Below are 25504 nucleotides of genomic sequence, written 5' to 3'. Positions count from 1 at the left end.
CTTCTCTAAAGAAAACCCTTTGAAATGTTTTCTTTGGCAAATTATTAGAACTGGTTTCCCTATTGAATCGTTCCCTTAGAAAACCAGCTGGTAAAACCAGTGTGGAAATATCTAAATCCTCCCAGCACTCAGCGATGGAAACATCCCCCAGTTTTTATGTTCCCTCCCCTGGCTCCATCAACGTGAAAATCCTTCATGGAGGTGATGATTTCTCCAGAGGGATACAGCTCCTGATCCTACTGCACTGTCTTCAGCACTTCCACCCCTGGAGGGTACCAGGCATGAACAAGATACCTACTGTAGCCACAAGGAATAGGCCACAGCCCCAGAAACTTCTTCCCTAGAGAATCCTTTAGACAAGTCACTGCTACTATGATGAAGTCTCATTGTGGGGAATCCAGCTGGAGTGCACAACCTAGAGAGGTCTGCAGGGTGGGGGCTTTAGCAGGGGAGCTGGGAGTCGGCACCACTCACAATAAGGCTGCCTCAAGTGGGAATGGCCAAGAGAAACTCCATCAGTGGGAGGCTTCAAAGCAACCCACAACTTCTGGTTAAGCTGGAGGAAATTTCCAGTCTTGCTGTAAAGCAGAGCTGTGCAACATCCAAGTGGTCAGGAGCCACACATCCTGCAGGCAGCACCGGTGAGGGCCACACCGTACAAAACACATGAGGGCAAGCCACAGGTTGCACCCTGCCACTGCACCACACTCCTTTGCAGCCCTGAACTAATCCTCCAGTCCTCATGTTGTGTGGCACTGCCTTGCCCCCTAAGACAAGGGCAGGAAGCAGCAATCAGAAGAGCAAAAAGGATCCCAGAGCCCCTGATAGCTATTGCAGCCAGAGCAATGAGGGGAACAGCAGCTGAGCGGGAACCTAGGAGCTGCAACTTAACCTCTCTAGCCCATGGGCCAACAGTTGGATAGACCTGGTGGAAAAAGACTTCCAGTGATGGAGTAATAGATCTAAGAGGTTTTAATAAGATCATCTAACACAAGTGAATATCAAGGTATAAACTCAGATCAAAGGAGACTTGTGTTGGAAGGCTCCAATTTTAACCCAAGTTCCCTGTGTAGAGGTAGGAACAGCCCTTCAGAACGGAGCAGCCCAAGGATTTGAAACATCCACGTGCTGCTACAGCTGTTGTTGGTTCACTCTTGCTATTTCTTTGAACAGTGGAAACAGCCTTGTTCACTTGTGTTTTTGGGTCATTTCCATCCTCAAGGTCTTATGCCCTGGCTCACAGCTGCAATGTTTGGGCTGCAAACATTACTGGAGCGCAGTGTGTTTCAAAAATAGATTCATGGTAACAGCCCTCGTGACTTTGAATTTTGGAAAAAAAAATCATTTTGTATTTGTGCAAAAGCTAAATCTGGCCCCAGGTTAGCCACCATCAGTCATGCCCAAACAATGGTTAGTTGCTAACTGGCCTTTAGAAGGGATACCAAGTCTTCTAGAGAACAATTTTCCTAGCATTCCTCTAGGCAAAAACATTAATGTGTCTCCTCCTTACTCATGGACACCTTGTCAATGCTGGAGCCAGCTCTTTGAAAAAATAAACCATGAAGAAAAGGCAGGTGCAAGAAATTATATTCTCCTTTTATTTACACTATACCATGACAACATGTTTTTGCTAGCTGCAGAGATGCTTTGCATTGTAAACTGGGCACTTGGACACAAGACACTCTGTCCAGTTCCGTCAGGTTTATCGCTAACTCATGCCTCCCAGAACACGACATCGTTTCCAGAGCAGTGAGAGAGTCCGATTCACACAGCTAATTATCTACACAGTCAAACCCTCTGTCATCACAGAATGATATGTACACCCAGGATCCCCCAGCGGCCTGCTGCTAGGGAGCACACGGTTTTGTCAGATAAAACCTGCGAACATACACAATTGTGTACACCGTCTCCGGAGAGATAGGCATCCATTCCACCGCAGAACTCCGATGCAATGCACAAAAATATTGCACTTGTAAATTAAGAAAGGAAAAGGGACGCAAGGAGTTCCTATTACACAGCACGCGCCCAACTACAGGAGATCAATAAATAAACCACAAGGTGGGAGATCGGCGTGGGGAAGCAGTTTCACTGCGTGCCTGTAGTGCAGGGCGAAAGAACCTGCTCCCGCTGCTCAAAAGGGGTCAATCGCCACAGACAAATGAAGGAAGTGCCATTCTGCCCCCAGATTTGGGGGCTGTTGTTTGCTTCTGTGAGGGGGGGGGACACCAGGGCTAGGCCAATGTGGGATCTCCCAGGCAAGGGGAAGCACAACCACCCCACTGACCCAGGGTTGGTCCAGTTCAGACATCTTGTTCAGGAAAAAAGTTTGTGTTGTTGCTTTCCCCTTGCCAGAACCCCCATCCAAAAGCCCCACTCCCCGCTGACTCGGGGTCACTTGTCACCCTTCAAAACAAAATACAAAGCTCAGGCCAGTGCTTCACAGTAGTCTTGTGGGAGCTTCCCTCGTGGCTAAAACTCAAGCCAGAGTTCTTCCATAGGGCGTCGTACCAGCAAGACAGTGAGATTCTGGGAGAATGGTGCAATAGAACAGTACCAGACTGCTTGATTTTCCAGTTCCCTTGGCCTCAGGCTCTCTGCCTTTGCCTGTCCGCATGCCTAGCCACTGCGTGGCCATGGCTTTGGAAGGTGTGAATGCTGACAGGAAGGCCCGCTCCCTTCATTCCACTCAGAGAAGGCCACCACCAATAAATTTTCATGTAAACATACAGTTCCCAGTCTGCCCCAGAGAGAGTCTCCTTGGGGTCTACAGCGTGGGACTGGTTTTCTTCTGGTTAATTATATCTAAGTACAAGTCAGAGCGGAGGAAGCGGGGGTAAGAGTCCTTCTCCATAAGCCCATAAATCCGTTTCTGAGCGAGGTCAAAGCAGCTCCGGGTGATGTTCTGCAGGTTCTCTTTGGTGTGCTCCCGTGTGTACGAGTCCAGGTTCACCTACCAGGTAACAAAGGACAGTCTCTTATCAGCTCTCTCTCCATACAGACATGTGCCCAGCACAGACACCTGGTCTCCCAAGACAGGGCGATATTTGAGGCTATTCTGCCCTTCTGCAGAGTTCACTCACTCTGTCCTGACAGACACTGTCCCCCTCTGGGGTGAAACATTAGACCCAGGTACAGACCAAGGGAATCATCTCTTAGAAACACGAGCCAGAAAGAAATCATTTAGCAGTTGTTACAAAAGAAGAAGTTCATCAGCTCAGGGGCCATGGAGGGGATAAATCTATTACTCCATTCAGTAAGGGGCCAGAGAGAGAATTCTTTAAAGAATCCAGTGCAAGTTACAGTGCGTAGTAGCCAAGCACTGAGATGATGGCTAGAGAATGATTTGTTGTATTGCTGCCAATTAGATCTCTCAATTTAGATACAAGCTTTCAAAGCCATAGTGTAAGGGGGTTATAGGTAGCCACAATATGAAGCCACCATCACCCTTAGCACTAGTTGGCCCCTAGCTGGCCATAGAGGCAGAACTGCTCCTCCCTGGTGGTTCCTTCAGGCTGCTGCTCTGACAGAGGAAGCCAACATGCAAGAGAGGCAACATGCACACAAGCCCTTGGTGAAGGTGGCTCTACAAGTCTGAGAGAACGTGATTCACTGGGAACAAGCCAAACAGCTTTGCTGAGACAGGACTCTGTCCCAGAAGCCAGACTGAATTGGTGGGAGGCCAGCACAGCACATACAAGAATTTTTCTTCTCTATCAGGCCGGGAGAATTAGCTACAGGCTGAGCTGGGATTCCACCTCACTGCCACAGGTCTGCTAGTGGAAGGGGCCAGTGGACCAACTGTGAGGGCCCAAGGACCACCACTCCCACAGCACAAGCTCAAATGTACTGATGTGAGGTCCCAGCCATTCAGACTCACCCCACCCCATCTCCAATGTGTGACAGGCCCAGCTGCAAATGAGCTCCATTACCTCTTTGCACGACTGGATAGCAATGTACTCAGCAAAAATCTTCTTGGCCTTGGACACCATCTTGGACTGAGATTTGATCTTCTTGTAGTCTTCACAGGCCAGCCAAAACTCCAGGTTCTCCTCACTGAATTCTGTTCGCAGGAATGCCCGGAAGGCAGCCAGACCATCTAGGGAGAGGATCAGAGAGCAAGCTTTACCCCAGATCACAGACTTTCCCTGAAAGCAGATGGTGGCCTCCTTAAAGCTCCTCTGCCTTCTTCTAAATAATTCCCCTTCTGCAGTGCTCCTACCAAGGCCTAAACTTACATTGATGCTTCCCTGATGCTTTGCCCTGCTATTGATCTTGCTCCTCCATGCTTTGGTGTGCAAATAACCCAGGTCTGGGGGGTGGGCTCTGCTCCCCACCCCCCAGAAGAAAAAGGGCAGCTTTTAAAAAGATTCACTAACCCAGGCAAAATTCCTAGTGTAGACAAGGGAAGTTGTCTTCCTCATTCATGGTGGTTGGCCATGGCAAATCTTAGGCTCGCTACAAGCACTTGTCTTGACTTGCTCACACAGCCCAAACCTGCAACTGCTTCGCCTACACGAGGATTTGAACAGGGTTCAGCTACCACACTTTCAAAGAGTGTGTCTTCTCTTAATGTAGCTAAGTCCCTGTATTTCATGACCTGAGCTCTGTAATTCTGTTGACATCTTCCCAGTCCTCAGTACTGGGGGTCCTCCCTCAGCCTAGGTCTAGGACTAATTCTAGTTCTGATCTAGTATTGCTCTTGCAGTCAGGACACTGGGGGAAGACACAGAAATCACTGGCAGAGCGAGGACTCACGGTTTAAAGATATTCTATCACCCAGGGGCAAGCAGGGGAAGAGAAGATTTCTGATGACCCAGTGCAGAGAGTCACTGTAGACCTCTGTTCACAAGTGTCATTGGGCATCTTGAAGAGGGGAGAACTCTGTACTGAGGCTCTGTTGGGCCCCACAGAGAAGAAACTGGGTCTGGGCAATGCTCTGATAAGTGCCAGACAGAGTCCAGCAATGTTGACCATGTGTAGGCTGACCAGCCTGAACCCAAGCAGGGGTCAAGAATCTGAGGCTTGGCTTTGGAGACTGCAGTTCTAAAAACTACAGAGAAATGGGAGCCCTTATCTTACCGCCTGCCTTATCCAGGGGAGCATGCCCCAGCACAGCACTGTGCACAGGTGTGGGCAGTGTGCAGGTGTGCATGCTTCAATGCCACTACCTCTGGGGCACAATGCCACAACGGTTCTGCTTTAGGGCAGGACACATCCCCAGTTTGCATTCCTACTGCACCTGCCATCAGAGGCTCCTAAAGCACTTTACAAACAAACATTCTAGCCTACCCCAGTGACACTCCAATGAGACTGGAAAATATCATCATCTGCCTCCTACAGAGGTGAAACTGAGGCACAGAGGGGGGAAGGGACACATCATCAGCACCAGAGATGAAACCAGACTCTGGCCCCTTCAACTCAGTGCTTGAGCCTAGCTGCAGAGTAACTCCATTCCTCCTCTAACTCAGTGGTTCTCAAGCATGTTTGGGTCACTTTCTCCTTACTAAGCTTGTTATATGGCAAAAGGATTCTGTGGTGGGGAGAACAGAAAAGCAACTCAGTGCAACAACTCAGAGATGCCGATGGAGTGGTCTTCCTTTCTCCTTTTTCTTCTCTTCCCTTCACTTACATCTCCTCTTTCCATTCTTGTACTTCTCCATTCCTTCCCCTCTCATGTTCTCAAGTAGTTTGGCACCTATTCCCAGGGGTACATGTACACCTGGCTGGGAAACACTGCTCTAACTGAATGTGCTGTCTAGCAACCACAGATGAAAGCACAGTGTGAGCCAGAATGCAAACAGTCCGTGGCCGAGGTGGAATGTCTAACATGGCTGTTTTTCTAAAACAGCAAGAGCCAAATTGGCCAAACAGTTAAACCGGGAGTGAAAATCTGTGCTCCAAGAACAGAGAGCTCCATAGGAACAGGCTCTGCCCCTTCCTCTCCTCGCAGGGACCAGAGCACCTTAGCACAACACTGAAAGCTGGGTATGGGGACTCACTCAGTGTGAATTAAACACCTGAATAGGAAGACCAGAGCCAACTGACTGAAGAGAAGACAAACAACATTGGCCTTCCCCTTGCAGAAATGCACATTATCCACCTAGATCCCTTATTAGTAGACAGGTCTGGACCACAGACCATCCACCTCCTACTGGAGTCCCTGGCTTTAACCCCCCCAACCCACTGTCCCATCTGGGGAGAGGCTGCGACCAGCCAACACTTACATTTGTGAAGCAGCAATTTCTCCAAAGACTCCCCCCACTTAAGAGCTTCCTCTGGAGTTGGCCTGTAAGAGAGAAGGGGCCGCTTGTTGGAAAGGCAAATGACTGCTCTCCACCCCTAGCCCTTACTGACTAGATGGCAGCAGCTGCACTGAAACCCAAATACCCTCCCCCCCAGGAGCAGAGCATCACCACCTGCACCTGAAGAATCAGCTGTGACTTGGCCTCAGCATCAGCATTTCAAGGGCATCTGTAAGCTGTGAGCAAGACAGCTCTGGAGGCCCAGGCTCAGCCTGCCCCTCCTTCGCCCTGACTCAGCTCCCACTCGCGGCAGAGTGCCAGCCTCCCACTAAAATAACGGCTTGTTGGCAGGAGTCCTCTGCCGTTAAATGGTAGGCGGGAAAAATGCAATATAAACAGGGCTGGCCAAGTTCACGCAGTGTGTCTGAACACAAGCCTGTGCCATGGGTCATGGAGAGCAGCGGAGTTGAGTCTCAGGGGCCAGAGTGAGACAGCTCCCAGTTGCTGAGCGTGGAGCTGGGGCTAAGAGCTGAGGGCCAGTGTAGTGGCCCTGGAGGTATCCTGCCCTTCCTCTATTTCAGAAAGAGGAGAGAGTCAGGAAGCACTAATGAGAGGTGCTGTACAAAGGGTGTCTGTGCCTCTGGTCACGGGCTGCAGTAGCCTCATCACCCAGCAACTCCTCCTGAAATGAATGATGCCAGAAGAAGCCACAATGGGGGAAAGCCAGCTCCAGTCCTCATCCAGGATGGGATGGAACAGAGCTGGGCTGGGAGGTTTTGTCTCTGCCTGTTGGCATTCACCCTATCAAGGGTTTCAAAAAGGCATGAGGAACTTCTCCAAGTGTCCTGTTGGCAGATTAGGGGACCTGGCATCCTGAGGAGGTTTCTCAGGCATGGGCAATAATCCACAGAGGACAGCTGTCAGGAAAGCCACAAGTCACCAAGCACTACTGCAAGGGATTCCCTGGATGAGCAGAAGGGCCAGGCTGGAGGCTGTGGCTGCTGCCTGGACACGGCTGATGGCGGGGTAGTAGATAGTGGACTTGCACCTGGCTCTGGTGGAATCCCTTGAAGGACAACAGGTTTTTGTTTCTTTGGGGCTGTTTGGGGTTTTTTTGTTTTTTGGTTTGTCTGGGGGGGGGGGGGGGGTTGGGGGGGTTAAAAGCCTCCCGTGAGGGGAACCGTGGGGCTGTGCCTGCCCTCCCAGATGGTTGCTGTAGATCACTGGGGTCACACGTTCAGTGCAGTTGCTCACACTGTAGCTCATGTCCTAACCCCCATGTGCCAGGGAAGTTCAGAGCCCCAAGCACCAACCCCCCACACAGACAGCCCCCCAGCAGAGCAGCTCTGGCAGCATCTGGAGCTTCCCACTGCCAGTACCTACTTGAGGGATTTCAGCACTTTGTCCAGCTTGCTGGCGGGGTTGGCCCCTGGAGACTCGTTTCGTCGTCGAAATATCCCCAGCCGGTTCTTCATGTCTTTGGCCCTAGAGACAAGAGCAGGTTTTAGTGTCCTGCAGCGTGGGCTGGTGATGGGAGATGAGGAAGGGGACACCAAGCCGCAGCCTCGTAGCCAGGGGCACAGCGTTCTTGCTCACAGGAACCAGCTCTACAACCAGGAGCAAGGGCACTGCGATGGGTCAAGAGCCTGAACGATTTTAGGGCATACTATGAGAGCTCCCCTCCGCCGCCGGCCCAGCTCAGGGGACAGCCCTCCACGGCCGTGTCCCCACGCTCCCGCCCAGCGTCCACATGACACCTACTCCTTCATGGTGTGCCTACGCTGCAGGTTCCCGCCGTGAGGCCGCTGCATGCCCAGCAGCATCTCCGCGTGGAACTCCAGGGGCTGAGGCTTAGAGAGGTCTCGGAAGAACGGCATGGCTCCCGCAGGAGGGAGCCCCGAGCCCGGGGAGCAGCTCCGCAGGCAGCAGACCGGCACGCGACCAGCCTGGCCAGCTGCTGCTACAGCTCTGAATCCCAGCTCTGTGCTGCGCTCTTGCTCTGGGCCAGCAAGCCAGGAAGTGGGAGGGCCCAGGCTGCAGGAGCTTTAAACGCTCCATGGAGTGAAAGAGGCATGTGTGAGTAAGGGCTCTGTCAGCGCCCAGCCGCGGCTGCTCCAGCTGCGCACCGCCCCACACACAGGCTGCAGCTATTTATGATGACTCCTCGACCAGTTGCTGTAGCAACCAAAAGGGAGGGCTGGAAAAATCAGCACAGAGTTGGGATAGTGGGGCCTTTCAGAGCAGCGGGAAAAGAAATCAGGCAAGGATTTACGAGGGGCTATTTATAGAGCACAGGCATCCTCAGGAATGCGGGCTGGAATGCCCATCTCGCGGGCTGGCAAAGCAGGGGTTAACAGGAGGGGCCCACCACGCGGCCCCAGGATAAGTCGCCCAGCTGGGCACGAGCAATCATGCTACCCCACGACCTGGGGATCCTGCTCCTGATGACCCACTGGAAATGCACTGTAGGTACCAGTGCTCCTGGCATGCTGGGTGGCAAGACAGCCTGCCAGTGGAGCGCTCTGTGCCAGGTCTGTCTGGACAGCTTTGCACCTCTAGCCCCTGAGACCTGGGCTGGCCATGCTCACAGGCCAGGCTTGCCAGGGCAAGCCCTGTGCCCCCAAGCGCTGTGACGAGCACCCAGCACAACATGCTATCACTGAAGGCACCTCTAAGCAAGCTGAGAGCAATGATTTGATTCCTGTTCTCCTCTCAGGCCTCTCCACTCTCCATGGTGCAGAGTAAGAGACCTGCCACCAGAGCTGTGTGCTGCATGCACTTTAGTGACAACATGCTCTCTTACTTTTGCTATACGACATGGAGCAAGAAGGAAATGCTCAGAGGTTGTTTCCTTCTATGCTCAGATCACCAGGAGTTTCCTGACTGTAAAAAACAGCCACTCTCTTCCCAGGGGTACTTCCCAGTGGCTCCCCACTGCAGAGAGAGGGATTTATGCAAGGTAGCGTTCTACAGACCAGGGGTGCTCTGATGCAGTATTGCACTATGCAAGCCCAAATGGCCCAATTTTCCCCCCTGACTCAGGCACTGACTTAATAGGTGTTTTCCCAAGTCCTTCAAGTCTCTGAGCCTGCCAAGTGCTTTTGGCACACTGTGAGGTTGCCCAGATTACTGGCAAGGCCAGGAGGGACCAGCATAGAATTGTTTGAGAAAAGTTCAGCTATCTCAGGCCCAGGCACATATGTAGCTGTTGCACCAATGGATGGAGCACATGGATTTACACACGCTCTGGCACAGGCTCCCATCCCACTAGGACAATGCACTTAGATGCAAGTGCAGGGATTAATGTGACAGTCATTGCACAAAGGCATGAATCAGATGGTTTCTAAGCTAAGGACAGGGCTGCTTCATGCTGAGCCCAGTTCAGCCAATTGTCAATGGGGCAGGACAGCCTCCTCTAGGGGAAAGCAGGCAGTGGAGATGGAGAGTGCAGGATGGGGTGGGAGTATGGGTAAGATGGGATGCTGCTCTCTTGTGGCCTAGCCCCAGTCCAGCTCTTTTACCTGGTAAGTAGCTGTGCTGTGAGAGCAACTTAGAGCCTTGCAAGGAGACATCCCCAACCAGCAGCACCAGAGCAGTGTATCTGCAGTCACTGCACACAGCAGAAGAGACCACGAGGGAGCATGGAGCTGAACATCACACCCCAGAGCCCAGGAGGCTCTTGCCCCACCAAGGCAGGCCCCAGTCCAGAAGGAAATCTCACTGGGATGTTGATCTGGTGCCTAAAGGACAGGAGGGGGCAGGTTCAATCTGGAAACATGCCATACTCTCTGCTGCTGGGCCAGCTGAGCACTTCAGGTCACAGAGTTTTCAGGTCACACTGAGCCCCACTAACTTAAAAGGGAGTAGCCCTGAAGAGAGGGATGTGCCCAGCTGTTTTGCTGGCCCAGTACCAGAGCTCTGCATCTCCCAGGATCAAACCCTTATTGCCCAAGGCGCATCAGTGCCTCGGACACCGACTGTCAGCTGCAAGCATCGGTAGCATGGGAAAAGAGGAGCCAAACAAGGATTCTAACCCTCAAAGCACCATCTGTCTCCCATTACAGCACTGCCAGGAATGCTAATGCCTGTGTGTGCTGTTTTCCAAGGGAGAGCCACACCATGGGATGAAGCAATCCTACAAGTCGCAAAACCACAATTTTAGCTGTGCTCTTAATTTAGCACTCCATAATTATTCCTCTGCAAGAACTGCCTCTCCAGTTCACATTCGCAACATACTTAGGAAGATTACCTGGTACTTACAAGCACCTGTGTGTATGACAGAGCGACTGAGAGCATGAACTCAACCATCCACATGTCAGCACAGTGCAAAAGTACAGACATAATCAAGAGGTGCAGAGCTGTCTGACACTATACAAGTGGACACAGCCAATGACCAGTTGGCTTTTCTATTGTTTGGACACTAAGAAGCAATATGGGAAGACTGGCACGTTCCCTGAGTAAAGACGCAAGCTATACTATTGTTCTCCTTACACAACATTACAAACAAATAACAAAAAATAGCCTTAATCAGCCTCCGAGCTGCATCACTCGGTGCAATCCACAAAACTGAGCTTCCTGGTCCATAGCTTGGAAAATTATTAGAAAACACTATCTTCTCCTTGGACAAGTATGAATCTACCCATTGATTTAAAAAAATCTAGAGCTGTAGAAGGCAGCCAAGCCCCACACAGGACAGTCCTGTAAGTCTGAAGCTGAAGTTGCAGTATTCGTCACAAGGGAAAGACAGAGATTTTCTCTCCTAGGGCAACTCATGGCAGCATTAGCACCTGATCTCTGACAGCGCATGTCCTGCCCAGCTGTGCACTGCATCCCAGCACCACAACACTGCCGAAATGCCACCTCCTGCTGAAAGACTTTAAAGCCAACAGCACCCCGTCCATTCCTCTGCCTCTTCCCCCAGGCTCTGGCCCAGTGCCCCAAGATGTGAATAAAAAGTCCTACCTTTCCAAGTACTTTTCAGAAAAGTCCACCATGGTGTGGTACATTGGGAAGTGGCCAAGGGCAAGAGGTGTGCACTGTTCTGGGGAGGAGAGCTGAGTGCCAGCTCTCAGCGGCAGGCACCATAAATACTCCACATGGACTGACTGCAAACAAACAGCTCAGCCAATAGCAGGGCAGCGCAGAGCTGAGACGCTCCACAGTGAATCTGCTGCTGTCTCCTGCGACCTCAAGGTGAAGAGCGGGCGGGTGGCTCTGCAGCAGCCCTGACACCAATTTAAAAAAGAGAAGTTCTGCAGGGCTCAATCCTGCTTCCTCCCCAAGACTGCAGCGGGTGAGCCGTGAAGTTACATCTCACAGCCCGGGCAACAGGAAGGGATGTCCCATTGCTCTGCACTCAGAGCTGGTTGCATGCAAAAGCCAGATTGTAAAGGGCTCGTTTTAAATACAAGTGTCAGGAGGAAATTATCAGAGGGCTCCAAACATTGATCCCAGCAGCTGCAGCCTGTCTGCAACCAGGCCCTGCGGGGCAACACTGCCACCCAGCGGCACTCAGACTACCGCTGCATTTCCCTGAACTGCACAGCCACCAGCCAAGGGCAGTCCTCGGGCTATACCCACGCACGTAACTGCCACAGCTATGAGCTGTGGCCTGTCTCCTGTTGCACTGTGTCCTTCCACCCCCCGCACACTGGGCATCTCTTTTTCAAGATGACAAACACATATGGGCTTTCAGTGTCCACTCCACTCCATGCCATGGTTACTGGGGAAAGACCCAGCCTGCCAGGACTTATATTTCAGTATGTCCATCTGGGTCTATAACTGCTCTTTGATATACACATTTATTACACATCTCCCTTTTTAAAGACCACTTTCATTAACATGAGGTTGAACCAATGGAATTGTTCTACCTGGCATTAACCTATGCTGTCTGCCTCTTTCCTAGGCTGACCGAAGGGCACTTTGTGGCCCCAAGCCAGTCTAACCTCTCTGCCAACTACACAGTTGGTCCAGTAAAAGTTATAACCAAGCAAATCTTGGTTCTTTACAAGCAAAGGTGGTGTTTCCAAAGATCCCCACAATGGTGATGGCTCTTTTCTCTTCACTGAAATCTGACTGCAGAAATAGGCTGTGACCAAGTCTTCCTTGCAAGACTCCACACTTAGGGCAGCTTTGAGGCATGTTTAACACTTAAAAGCCAGGCTTGCCCTATATTTGCAAATCTGACAAACAATGGTAGGGGGTCACATTCACTAGAGAAGCAGCCAAAGGCTGAACAAGCGTGAAGGGGCTGTTCTTAGTCGGTCCCCTGCCTGGCCTGGGCCAGCAGTCCACGAATCTATCTGAGCTTGTTCCAGTCAGAGGGTCCATTGTTGGGAGCACTTTGCTGTACTGCCTGAGGGTACTCCCCTGCCGTATTAAACCGCAACAGCTGCAAGCTTCCCTACTCCTCCCCTGCATGGGGCCAGCTTGAAGGAGGCTGCTGGCTCAAGTTTCACAGGCTCTGAATGTCCTCTTTCTGAACTTCACTTCCCTGCAAAGCCAACCTAGAGTCTCTCTCCTGGCACCAAGGGAGTCCTGCATTCATCAGCTGCATCAAGCAAGAGAGACACGCTGCATCAAGGGCCCTTCCCTGTGCAGGCTGTACTGTGCCGGCTTTCTGCCTCCTGCTTCCAGCTCTTGCTCCACCACACTTGTTCAGAAAACCAATCTGTAGCCACAAGCCTAGACCGGGATCTTAGTCTGTATCTGTCCTTGTCCCTCCCTCCCCCCTGCACTGCTGAAGGAGAACTCAGCTGAGATGCAGCCCAGATACGACAGGACATAGTTATTTCAAACATCAAAACACCAGTCCCCTCACTCAATCAGAAACCATGACCCAAGGAGATTCACATCCCCCATCTCCTGTGAGACAGCTGGGCCCTGGGGCATAGGCAGGATAATGATTTAATACTCAATGTGTGGCCACTTACAGGTTTTTGCTCCTTTTCTTGCGAGAGGCCTCGTCCCCATCCTCATAACCACATTCAGGGTCCGCTCTGCTCAGCTGCTGGGGAAAATACAAAAACACTGTCTGCATCATGAAGTCGCCGTGTGCCCAGGTAGTTGCTGAGCCCCCGAGCAGCTCCACGTGCCCTTCCCACTCCCTCTGGCAAGGGTCTCAGGGACTGTTCGGCAGCCCACGTTTGCAGATGCCGGAGGCTCAGGAAGCAGCCTTTGCCAGCACAGACCATGTGAGCCTGGGAGCGGGACCAGGGAGGCAAGCCACGGGGTTAGGTGCAGAGTTACACAGCCAGTCCCAAACGCCATTGGGCCAAGGGGAAGAGGGGGCGGGCAAACGCCTGAGAGGGAGCCAGCAGTTCAAACGAGAGCACAGCTGTCCCAGCAGGAAAAGCCATCCAGGGAATGGGAGAGAGTCCCCACCTGTTGCAGCTTGCCAGGGGTGTGAGGAAGCTGCAGCATGGAGCTGGTCTGCACACCACAGCTGGAGTTAGCCAGGGACCTGCTTCTTTTCCCATAAGGCTTGGCAGGAGCTGCCCTCCAGCAACACCAAAGTTGGAGAGGAGCTCCTGGTGCCAGGCCTTCCAGGCAGCCGAGATGGCAGAAGAGGGGAGGCAGAGCAGGGGCAGCAGTGCCAGACGCACCCCCCAAACACTGCTTAGGCTGGGAAGGGAAGGAACCACTCAGCCAGTAACAGAATCCACTCTGCGGTCAGACACATCCGACTGGGCCTCTCTCCCTCATCCTGCTGCACCCCAAATAAGCCTCCTGATGCACAAGGTCTCCTGCCCTCTCCCTTGAACCACAGCCATTATTCTGAACTCTCTAGCCCAGTGAGTCTCACCCAGGGTGCTGTGGCATCCTGGCAGGCCCAAGAGTTTGTTTTTAAGGGTGTTATGCAATATTAGCACTGCTAGGTGTGCAAACATGATTCACAAGATAAGCCCAGAGGTCTCAAATAGGAAACTATTGTGTCAAAAACATTCTGACCTGTTAGTTTTTCTGAGTTCTCTGCCCCAGAAGAATTGCTCTATTATTTTCCAACGGTCAACAAATGGAGGGGGGGCACAGCATCCTCAACAAGTGCCTGACACCTCCAGCATCATAAATTGCCTCTTGACCCTCTTAACAACACAAAAGACCTCCTCTGCATCTCCTCCCACAGGTCAGAGAGCCAGCTGGAGATCAGGCCAGAATGAAGGACCCATCCTGGGTACCTCCAGCAGGACAGACTATCCTGCATGGAAGCATCTATCAAAGCAAAGGAAACCGAATTCCAGGCTCGGTCACTGTCAAGCCCTCCAAGGCTCAAAACTAAATGGGGCCTGCCAGAGTTTTCCAAGGAGAAACATCATTGCAAAATGCAAAGGCAATTTCCCTAAGCCATCCTCCACTGACATGGAAAAGTAGTGTATAAAGAAGAGTTAGAGGGTGGTGTAATGGACCCCAGAACTCAAAGGTACACCACCTTGAGGTTCATTTCTGAGCTGTCCAGTAGCTCCCTGGTGCAAAAGGAATGAGAGCAGAGCTTGTCCTCAATCCACACACACTCGCTGCCTGTACAGCAAGAGAAGGCCTCAGTAAGTGCAGCTATCCCAGCAAAAGCTCAGAGCAGAGGAGAGGTGATCAGAGGTCTTGCTCTGGCTAGGACTGTCCCACCTCTCAGTGGGCAGCTCCACTGAGGCCTTCCCCAAAGCCTGAGGATTAAGTGCTCTGCATTATGTCACTTTTATTATGCCAGGAAGGCTGGCCTGACAAATGCAAAGGTCAGGAGCCTTCCCCATCCCAAATGGGGCAAGGAGGAGAGGAAATACTGGTGGTGCTGCACTGCTCTTTGCAATCGTGGGTCCAAGAGGTGCCCTCTGAGATGCACTAGAACGATGGCTGTTTGGAAAAAACTGACAAGCGGCCCTATCTTTCTCACACTGCAGGCAAGGGTAAGATTCCCTGTGATGACAGCAGCAGGCTCAGGTTCTGGCATGTGCCTATAGTTGCAGCATCCCAGTTGAGCAGGCAGTCATCCAAGAGATCTAATTTCAGAAATGCTGCAAGTTCAAAACGCATCCTGGAGACCTGTCACCTCGCCCTGCTCTGGCTCAACTATTCCTGGATGGGCAGGATATCCTTTAAAGGTGCCAGATATGGAAACATGAACTCCTGACCTGGAAAGACCAACCCTGGGAAACACTTTCCCTTGGTCACCAGAGGGAGAGGTGAGCAGGAGAGACACATGGTGACACTGTGGAGCAGTAACTCAGTGCCGGATCCATACTTGTCATCTCCTTGATTCCAGAGCAAATGGGTTTTCAAGGACACTGTCAACAACCCTGGGATCGGACAGACCTGCTGGGCTCTCTCCTGCCTGGACACTGTCACCTCTGAGCACAGCTTCAGCAACTAAACACACTAGTGGAAGGCCCACAGTGCTGAATGGGTGAGGCAGCATCACCACAGCTTCCCTGCTCTTCCCATGCAGTGTCTCAGCACAAGCGGAAGCAGCACAACTCAGTGCAACAGGTTCAAATGGGCCTGGCTAGTCAGCAGCTGCACTAGTTGAGAGAAAGTGACTTGGGAGGTCTGGAAAGGTTGGTCCATCTGCCAACAGAACTTGGAAGTGTTACCCAGCCCAGACCAAGGGACAGTCCAACCCTGCCCTGCCTCTGCAGGCTGCCGAGAGCCAGGCTTTCCTAAGCAGCCTCAGCACTGAACACAGCGGTACAGCTCTCACAGCCCATGAGCCTGTGTGTTTGGACTGGTGGCGTGGGCCTGGCTGTGACAGCTGTGAGACTGTTATGCTCCAACTGTCGGGAACACACGCTGGGTTCGGTGGGACACTGCACAGAGCTGGCTGCCGACTACAGGCTCTAACAAAGGCCTGTCCCCCTGGTGGCTACTCAGCCTTTGCTGTACCCTGAGCCTTCCCTTTTGTTCACTTGCCATGCCTTGATGTACTTGTATGTTTAAGGAAAAGGAGCTGCCTCAGGGATTACCGGGTGAGCTCTCATCTGCTCCCATCCTGCTCCCGGGTCTGAGTCTGTTCTGATTCTGTCCTTGAGCCTACCCTAGCTCCCAGCTCCACACTATTCCCAGGTAGCAAGTGTCCCATGGGCACCTCTGATTTCCTCCCCCCCAGGCACCAGACCTGCTCTGGTTCTGCCACCACCAGGTACCTAGCCCCTCCTGGGCACCAGAGCCTCTCAATCCCCTTCCCTGGTCCCGTCTCTGTTCCAGTTCAGAGCACCTGGACCCAACCTAGTCCTTTCTCCCCGCCTTCCCCCATGCTCTAGCCCTGCTCCCAAGCCTCTGGCCCTGCTCCGGAGCCTATTGGGACCTCCTTCTCCCCTTAGTCCCTCCCAAACCTCCAGATGTTTCCCCAGACTGTAATGTCCTAGATATTATTCAGGAGCTGCAGCCATCCTGCCCAGATGTTCTCTCAGCAGCCCCCAGGACCAGGCTGCCTGCCCAACTCAGACCTGAGTTTATATCAGGGGTAGGCAAAATATGGCCCACGGGCTAGCTGCAGCCCGTCAAGGGATTTTATCCAGCCCATGGCAGGTCCCTCAGCCCTGCCTGGCCCAGTTACAGGGGGGGCAGCCTCAGCCATGGTGCACGCAGCTGGTCCTGCCGTCCCTGAGTGTGCAACAGGGCTGGGGAGGCACAGCAGCCGGACTCACTTCTTTGCAACCCCTGAAGCAGCGGCTTCTTCCAGCTGCCACTGCCAGTCTCCACCACTGCCAGACCCAGCCCTGCTGCCCCGGCACACTGGGCCATGTACCCGATACCCACCACTGGAGGCACCAGACAGAGCAGGTGGGCAAGGTCTCCATGGAGACCAGCCAGGACCTCCATTGGCAGGGCTGGGTGGGTGGTATGGGGCCACAGGGAAGGCAGAGTGTGGCGCTGTGTGGGGGATGGGCTAACCAGTACTCCCTAAGTGGCCCTCCAGCCCAAATAATTGCACATCCCTGGCTTATATACTGCAAGCCCAGCTCTCTTCTGGGTCATGTGGCTCCTGATTGTCTCCTGCCACACAAGCTGTCTGCTTCATCTGCAGCCTGCCTACTCTTAAAGTAGCAGGAGCACCAAGCCTCCTGCTTACACAGGCCTTGACCTTGGAGCACAGGACCAGCTCTAGAGGATGGGGAAAAGGCTAACGTGTCAATATTTAAGAAGAACTAGTGGGGCAGCCTGAGTAAGTAAGTGGAGGTCAACTAGTCTGACATCAGTCCTAGGCAAAATCAGGAAACAGCTGAGAAGAGACATCAACAAGGGAGAATTTAAAGGCAGCCAAATCATTCTGGCCTGACAATCCAGGGATCCGCATTGCTGGGAAGGGGCTTTTATTCATGTTATGGGCAAGGGCTGAAAACAGAAAATCCCAGAACCAGGGCATGCTGCTGCCTACAGCTGTGGCACATCAGGATGGGTCTCACCATGCAGACGAGAAAAACCCCTGAGCATGCCCAAGCTCCAGAGTAGGTCACTGTTTCCCCTTACAGCTGAACACTGAGCTCAGAGACCCCACCTGGCATTTCCTAGAAACCTTGGATCAGGCTTGAGGCAGCTTCACAGACTCCAGTCCACCAAGTCCCTGACCAAGGGGTGGGGTACAGCCACTCCTTGTGGCCATGTGTACAAATGAACACAGAAAACTTCTTCCTTCCTACCATAGGAAAGGATATTCAGAAGCAGGAGCCATGGCAAGCGGGGAAGAACCAACTTGGAGAGCATCCCTGCTGAGCATCTCACTGTGCACATGGCTCTGGTCTGGGACAAGGGATGTGTTCTGTAGCTTCCACCAAGGCATCTCATTACATCACTAATTGGCCCTGGCACTTGAATCTTTGGGACAGCCATGTGTAGGGTTGGGCATGCAATGCATGGTGGGAAAGACACTGTAACAACACCCACCCATGAGCCAGGTTCTCCCATGGTAGCAGAGATATCCTGCAGGGAGGTCCCCTCTGCCCATGTGAGCTCAGGCCCATTATGATTTGCTCATCTTGCTATTTTTTGTAAAAATGGAAAAAAAAAACCTGTTGAATGTTCTAAAAAACAGCCTAGAGCAGAGGTGACCAACCTACAGCATGGGTGCCACAAGTGGCAGGGGCAGCCTTTGTGTGTGGCACATGGCAGATGAGGGAAGGGACAGGGAACACAGTCGCAGATAGGGCAGGGAGCAGAAAGCAAAACAGTAGATGGGCAGGGAGCAGAAAGCAGAGCAGCAGATCAGAGAGTGGCAGGGGGTTGGAGTGGCACTCAGGGAAGGTGTGGGGCTAATTTATGGCATGCTTGCCAAAAAGGTGGTCCCACTGGTTTGTAGTGTTCCCAGCTTGCCTTCCCCCTCAGCCCAGTCCCCAGCTCAGAGGTGCAATGCGCTTTCCAGGATCCCCAGCACCCTGGTCCTGCCGTGGGAACTCGTTCTTTAGCCCAGCAACCCCAAGCTAGAGGCTTTTCAGACTTCCTTCCATTCTGAGTTCGTGTTTCCGGAGTTTATCACACCCAAACAATACAGCCCTTGCAAACTGTCTTCCCCCTCCAGATATGGCCCTGGCAATGAATTCAACCCAGGCGACTTGCAGCCCTGAGAACATTTCCTCCTATTGTCAGGAAAGACTCCACTTCTGCGTGGAGACAAAAGGCAGACCATGGCCTCACCTCAGCCTGAAACGTCCCAGAGCTCCCAGCCAGAATGGATTCTTAAAACAACAACCTCCAGATCCCTGTTGCAGAAAAAGGAGAGGAGCAAAAAAGGAGCCCGCAGACTGCCCCAGACACAAGAGGGTTAAAGGGGAGAACAAAAGCCTCCAGCAAAAGTGATGTGCTGATACAAAGCTATGCACCGAGCATCCTGCATGCAGGAGGGGATTCCAGGGCCTTTGGGAAGAGAGCACCTTGAGGTCTGTCACCACCTTGAGACCCACATGCTGCTGCTAAGGATTCTGGGTAGTGTAGTCCCTCAAGCATTTCTTGTACTAAGTACTATTATTATTAGAACAACCACTAGATGGTGTTCAGTGAGCAGATTAAATGTGATGGCCACTTGCCTGTCAATTATACCCCTTGGATTTTTAAGAATCACTCCATTAAAACAGCAAAGGGAGCCCAGGAAGGTTTGCGGCTGAAAGGCAACAGGCAGAAATTGCCATTTTCTCAGTGCTTTCCGTAGAAGTCAGGTCCCTTAACACTGCTCTAAAATCAAGCAAGTGGTATGCCCGGGTCCCTAGTCCCAGCATGCAGGGCTAAGCACTGGCTCTGATTAGACACCCAGATCTGTCACCATTAAGAACATTTGAACTGAAAAGCAAAGGTAAGGATTTATTTGGGTGATATCTTTTATTGGACCAACTACATAGTAGAGTTAGACAAGATTTCAAATGCAAAACATTCTTCTTCAGATCTTTAGAGGAGAACAGCTTATACTTGAAAGCTTGTCTAACTATCCCAGCTATGCAGTTGGTCAAATGAAAGATATCACCCAAAGAAATCCTTACCTCTCGCGTAATTCCTGGACTATCACGGCCACAACACCACTCTATCACTACCGCAAAAAAGCAAAACATTCAACGGCTTCCAAGATCCCAGGGTATGAGAGAGGCTTCCCTAGCTGGTCAGAGCAATGAGGCATTCATGCAAAAACACTATGGCCAGAGATGGACCTCATCTACCACGCTGGAATCTGTGTAGAAGGGAGTAAGACAAGGCACAAGCCCTGGAAGCTGGTTACAGGCTGCTAACCATTCCCAGGAACCACTCATGGCAGGAAATCCCGTCATGTACACAGGAGGGTTACTGACAGCTGGAAGATGCAATAAGGCTCTTGCCTAAACCTTTGCCTACGTGTCCCAAGTTTCCTCAAGTAACGTGTCTCTCTTCTGCTGTTTCTCAATGTTACTGGGAACCTGAGGTGGGAAGGAGGTGCCTGGTTCAGGTTCGAGGGTTTGGCTGGCACATCCTTGTCAAGGGCAGGGCAGGTGCTGGAGGCCCTCGGTGCACTACAGGTTTTTGTGCTGGTACTGGGAAAAGGCATGCTGAGGATGCTGCCTGGGGTCAGCTTCATCAGACAGGGCTAATGGAACACAGGGACTCCCCGCTGCACAATGCCTGTCCTTCACCCACGTCCCACAGGATGGAGGGAGGTGCAAGTGACAGTGCTCAGCGCTCAGCTCCAGCTCACAATGACCACCCCAACAGTGGGCCAAGCCGGGCTGCAAGCAGGTCCTGTCGATAAGCACAGCTATCACTAGAGGGCACTCCCTGCCTGACAGAGCAGGCCCGGGGGTCAGCGGATAGCACATGAAAAGTCAGTTCTCCGGGAAGGATTCTTCAGAGGCAGCATCTATGTTGTGGCGCCTGAGCTTGTTCTGCTCCTGGGAGCAGTCCTCATACCTGAAGCACCACCATTCTTTATTTGGGTTGGGAGGCAAAGTAACGAGGAGCCCAAGGGGAGGATTTCAGAGCGTGGCTACATCTAAAAGGAGGCAGAGAGGCTGTCACTTCACAGACACAGCCAAAACAGGGCCCAGCAATCCAGGCAGCCCCAGGAGGCAGCTCTTAATCCAGCTGGTCCCCTAGACTGGCCACTCCCCCTGCACTGGTCCAACCAAGTACAGCAGAGACTCTCATTGGGAATAGCCACCAATGGGGATTCACCAAATCCTTCCCATTAAACCAGGAGTAATTAAGACCCATGGAGTTGGATCCAGGCTGTTCTCAGCCCTGAGCTCTCCTGGGACACTCAGGAAGAGAGTCTCAGACTGCCCTGGTATAGTAACCTACCATAACATCTGCATGGTACTGGGCTCTTGTGGAGTTAACATGATGCCAAGAGTAGTCTGGAAAAATACAGTGTGCTGGTAGCAATCAGGAGCCGGGAGCAGTTACACAAGCCAGAGCAGGGTGAGCAGCCTCTGACACCATTGTAATTCTGCCTGCTGTGTATCAGCCACCTCCAGAGCTCACAGAAGTCTGCTCTACCCAGCTTCCAGGCATGCCACACAATTCAACCATCAAATTCAATGCCCATTTCCACAGGGTGCAGCCATTCCTGAAGGCTTCAGGAACAGCCAGATCTAATCCAGCCCACAGCACAGCAGTCACCAGAGGAACACAAGACTCCCACATGGCATGAGCCCGAATAGTTATGCAGGGCACAGAAGTGAAAATCGGCAAAGAACTGAGCAGACTTGTGTGTGAGGAGGTGAAGCATTAAGTCTGACTCAAAGGAAAGATACTGGACTCTGCGCGGGGGGGGTCCCTCTCTTGTATGGGTGGTGGGCTGGAAGTGGGGGAGGTTGGCTGCAGCATAGGCAATCTCTGCTGCGTGGCTGCATAAATGTCAGCTCTCCTCGCTGGCTATAGAACGGCAGGGGGCAAAGACAGGAACAAGCCACCCCCTGAGGCAGGCAGAGGCTTGTCTCAGTTGCACAGGGAGCCACACTTCCTACAGCTCACTCCATGTAGGACGGCACCTCAGCTAATAGGTTTTAAACCTGGCAAGACCAATGCAAGCTGTGGCTCAAAGGCAAAGTTGGAACCACATGAGGAAGATACCACTGCCCAAGTGGGACTGCTGCCCTCTGAGCACATCCTGGCCTGCCTGTCACAAGCAGGGACAGAGCACAGGCCACACCACCCATCCCAAGCAGAATCCCTGTCTGAGATGCAGATAAGCCGTTCTCATCTCTCCCCCGTGGGGGGCAGCGCTCCACACACCCTAGCAGCACATTACAGAGGTATTCGTGAGCGCAGTAGCCCTCAGCCTCCCTCCTGTAGCAGCCCCTGGGGGTCCTGATGGGCCCAGAAATTTGGGAGCAGGGGCACAACAGCAATTAACTGTGGCACCACTCACTCCCTGGCCACCCAATTTCCAAGCCCTGCAGGCCAGATGACATGACCCTGCGTATGGTGCCGTGGCTGCAGGCATGATCCAGCACGGGGCTGATCTGGCCCACAGACTGTGCACACACTAGCCTCCTGGCCTGTGGGACTAAAAGGATGGGCTTTAGCACACATCAAGCATTGTTACAGCAAGGGGGTGCTGATCCTACACGGTCACACAGGCTCACTCAATACAGGCCTTCGCTGGACACTGTCATTGCATCTAGTGGCCTGTGAGCCGTGTGGGCCCCCAGGAGGAAGCTGCCACAGAAAACTCTGTCATGCTGACTCCTTTCTCAGCCGGATAGGCCACTGCCTGCCAGGGGCTCTCTGACCTGTGAGCACAACAGCCAGGGAGCCTGCTAGGAGTCTAAGGCCAGGGCCCTCTTCATACATACTCCTAACCCACAGAGGCTCAACAACTGGCTGCAGCCAGAAGTGCTCCTGGACCACCTGGGTGCTCAGGACACTTCCCCCCACAAAGGTGTAGCACATCTGGGTTCAGAGTGTCCAGCCCACATTGGCTTTCTAGTCTAAGAGATGGTCAGAGTCTTGATCAGCTCAAATGGATAAAGATCCCAAAGGAAGTAGCAGCCCTAGCTGCTTCTAAAAGTGGAATGCCAGCCTGGCACAGAGAGGGTTAAGCTCTGGCTGGCAGCCTCATGGCACACCTTGTTAATCCCTGCTCCTCACTCATGCCAGCAGCTGCTGCACCTCGCTCTGACCCAGCCAGCTCCCCGTGCCAGGGCCACCCATCCCCTACAGCAGAGCGAGATGGGGAGGCACACCAGCTTAGTCCAGGGATGGGGCAGACCAACAGCAAAGCAGAGAGACCCACATGCTCACAGAGCCTCAGAAGCACAGGCAGGGCCAGCCACAGTTGGTTCAACCTCCCACCACTAAATCTTCAGAGATTAACCTCCCCACAAGGGGCTGGGAGTGAGTCATCTACTCTGGGCTGGAGGAGAGCATGCCCCCAGGGGAAAGGGTCCCAGCTTCCGGCTCAAAACTTGGCCAAAGGCAGGTTCTCTCCTGCACTGCAGAGCGGTCCTGCTGGCTCCCCAAACTTCACTCCAGCAGGTACAACAAGCAATGCTCCCCAGCACCAGCCTGTGGCCCCTGCTACGCAGTCCTGGAGCTCTGCTCCCCACACAGCTCCTCCAGTGCCCCTAGTCCTGACCTGCAGGCCCTTGTCCTCCCACAGTCATGAGTGAAAAGATTTGTTTCAAACGGTGCTCCTTCCATCTACATGACCTGACAATGAAGTCATAGATCATCACTGACATCACCCTTGTTTCCATGGCAACAGACAGAGGGCACAAGCCCATGACAGGATCCTAGTGCAGGATCAAAGTCACAAGAGCTGCCACCAACAAGAGGGGAGGGAGGGGGGAGCTACAGAAGTCTGCAGAAATCCACTGGGGGCTCCAAACACCCCCACACCTAAAGGGAACTTTGGCACCAACCTCCCCCCTCCCTTTCACTGGCCCAGGGCAAAGAGCTCTTGTTAAAGGAGCAAACCCTCAAGGCATATCTGTTTTCCCAAGTGCATGGAGGAGTCATGGCAAGACGGGCAGTTGGGCCGTCAGTGGAAAAGCTCTCAAGAACTGCTGCTGTCTACATGTCTGGTCATGGCACCAGCACTCTTACCTAGGGCACACTGGCAGGGTTGTCTCCAGCCCTAGAGAACCGAGTGCCCCCTGCATCCAAGTCACATCCATTCTGTGTGAGCTAGGCCTGAATTTCACGCACGTGTCTGGGGTAACTGCTGCAGGTAGGGGAAGCTGCCAGCTCTGCTGCCAAAGGGGGTGAGATCCAAAGGGAGCTCTGAGACAGGAGATGACATCACCGGCACAGCACCATCGCCATGGAGAGGAGGCACTGCTTCCCCACCCCAGGCAGTGGGGCCCCAACACCACGATTCTTGGGGGATGCCAGTCCCTCATTGCCCGTGTGCTGGGGCAGTCATAAATCCCCAACATGCTAAAAGGGGATCTGCAATGGGCTGGGCACGGGGGCAGAATCTGCACCAAGATGCCCCGAGTAGCAACAAATACCCACCCAAATCTGGTGTCCTCACATCTCCCCTCTCTGGTGACAGGTCTCTGGCTCATGGCCCAAGCCCTAAGGAACAGACTCCCCTGGAGCTGGTTCAACAAAGCTGCTGGGACAACAAAGGAAAACGGGCCTAGCAGACAAGCCAGGACCCACCACCTGCCCCATGTCCACCATGCTCAGCCTGTTCCCACTGCCACCCATGCCAAACAGAGTCCTGCACCAGCTGCCAGCCTTCCCACCCCAAGGGAAGTGGCCGCAGTGAGTGGGGGCATCCGTGCCCTGGCTGACATACCTTCCTGTTCCCAGAGAAGAGAAGGGTGAGCTGGTGGATGGAGCCCCCATTCCTGGTGAGCTCCTTCTTAAGGGTCCTGGGAGAAGGCAGGCCCCAATTGGTCTTGGGGCTCTGGCTGTCCATGCAGTTGAGGGTGGTGTCAGAAGTGAAGCAATGGCTCTTGGCCTCCTGCAGCAGGCTGCCCTCACTGTGCGTGCGGCGCCGCAGGGAGCTCTGCACGCTCAGGGTGTAGACCGGCTCACAACCTGGCGTCGCAATCATGCTGCTGCGCTTGGCCTCATTTCTGTCCAGGTAATGCTCATCACTGTCATCATCCTCCTCATCCTCATCCTCTTCATCCTCTTCTTCATCCTCCTCATCCTCGTCCTCCTCATCCTCATCCACCTCCCTGTCCACCGTGCTGTCCTCAGCACCCTCCACGCTTTGGCTGAAAGTGCTATCCAGGCGCAGCTCCGGGATCACAAAGGCTGGGCCGGAGCTGTGCCGCTCCCTCACACTCTCAGCTGGAGTTGCTGCTGCTTTCTCCCAACAGGCACCTGAGACCGCTGGGACAGCATCCTTGGACACTTCACCACCAGGGCCCTGTGTGGCTGGAGGGGCACTGCCAGCTGCCACGTTCTCCTCAGAAGGCATTTCCCTTGGCTTCTCAGATTCAGTCTCAAGCATCTGCCAGGAAAAGAAAGAGCCAAAGAAACAACAGGATAAGTCAGGACAAGTCCAGAACATCCCCCAGTGCCCAGATGCCATGTCCTAGGGAGGTCAGGAACACCCACCAGTCTTCTGAGAGGTGCATGTTAAATAGAGGGGGCACCCTCTATTTCTGCTCCCCCAGTCTGCACCCACAGCTAGGTTACTGCATACACACATGCACAAGTGGAGCTTGGTGAGGTCCCAGCCCAGACTGCTCTGGAAGTGGAGCAGTGCTACCCTCCATTGTTGGTGCCAGAGGAGAACTTCTTACTCCTCTCCAGGTGAAAGGCAACACTGGGTTATGGCCTCTTGACTCAATCACACACACACACTGAACTAGACGGTGTTGCCAGTCATTATCTGTATTACAGCAGTTCCTAGT

The 25504-nt window shown here is 53.0% G+C and overlaps 1 protein-coding gene across 9 annotated transcripts in view; it reads right to left on the bottom strand.

Moving 5' to 3' along the window:
- Positions 1 to 1575: 1575 nt before the first annotated feature.
- The window catches only part of RGS3 (regulator of G-protein signaling 3), a 167865-nt gene continuing 143936 nt past the window's right edge, over positions 1576 to 25504 (bottom strand). For 5 of the 9 annotated variants that reach the window (XM_019540558.1, XM_019540557.1, XM_019540559.1 and 2 more), the window contains 6 exons: positions 24433 to 25098; positions 13175 to 13251; positions 7626 to 7727; positions 6225 to 6286; positions 3930 to 4096; positions 1576 to 2950 (listed from right to left, as the gene is read on the bottom strand). In XM_019540558.1, the coding sequence (XP_019396103.1) occupies positions 2765 to 2950; positions 3930 to 4096; positions 6225 to 6286; positions 7626 to 7727; positions 13175 to 13251; positions 24433 to 25098 (1260 nt within the window). In that variant the 3' untranslated portion in view covers positions 1576 to 2764. Of the gene's footprint in view, positions 2951 to 3929; positions 4097 to 6224; positions 6287 to 7625; positions 7728 to 8003; positions 11151 to 11204; positions 12467 to 13174; positions 13252 to 24432; positions 25099 to 25504 lie in introns of those variants that run through there. The other 4 variants (XM_019540556.1, XM_019540561.1, XM_019540563.1 and 1 more) reach the window with 3 other exon arrangements.

The sequence above is a fragment of the Crocodylus porosus genome, unplaced genomic scaffold, assembly GCF_001723895.1.
Source record: "Crocodylus porosus isolate Cpor-Errol unplaced genomic scaffold, CroPor_comp1, whole genome shotgun sequence".
Classification (NCBI taxonomy): Eukaryota; Metazoa; Chordata; order Crocodylia; family Crocodylidae; genus Crocodylus; species Crocodylus porosus.
This window is presented reverse-complemented; position numbering and strand designations above follow the sequence as displayed.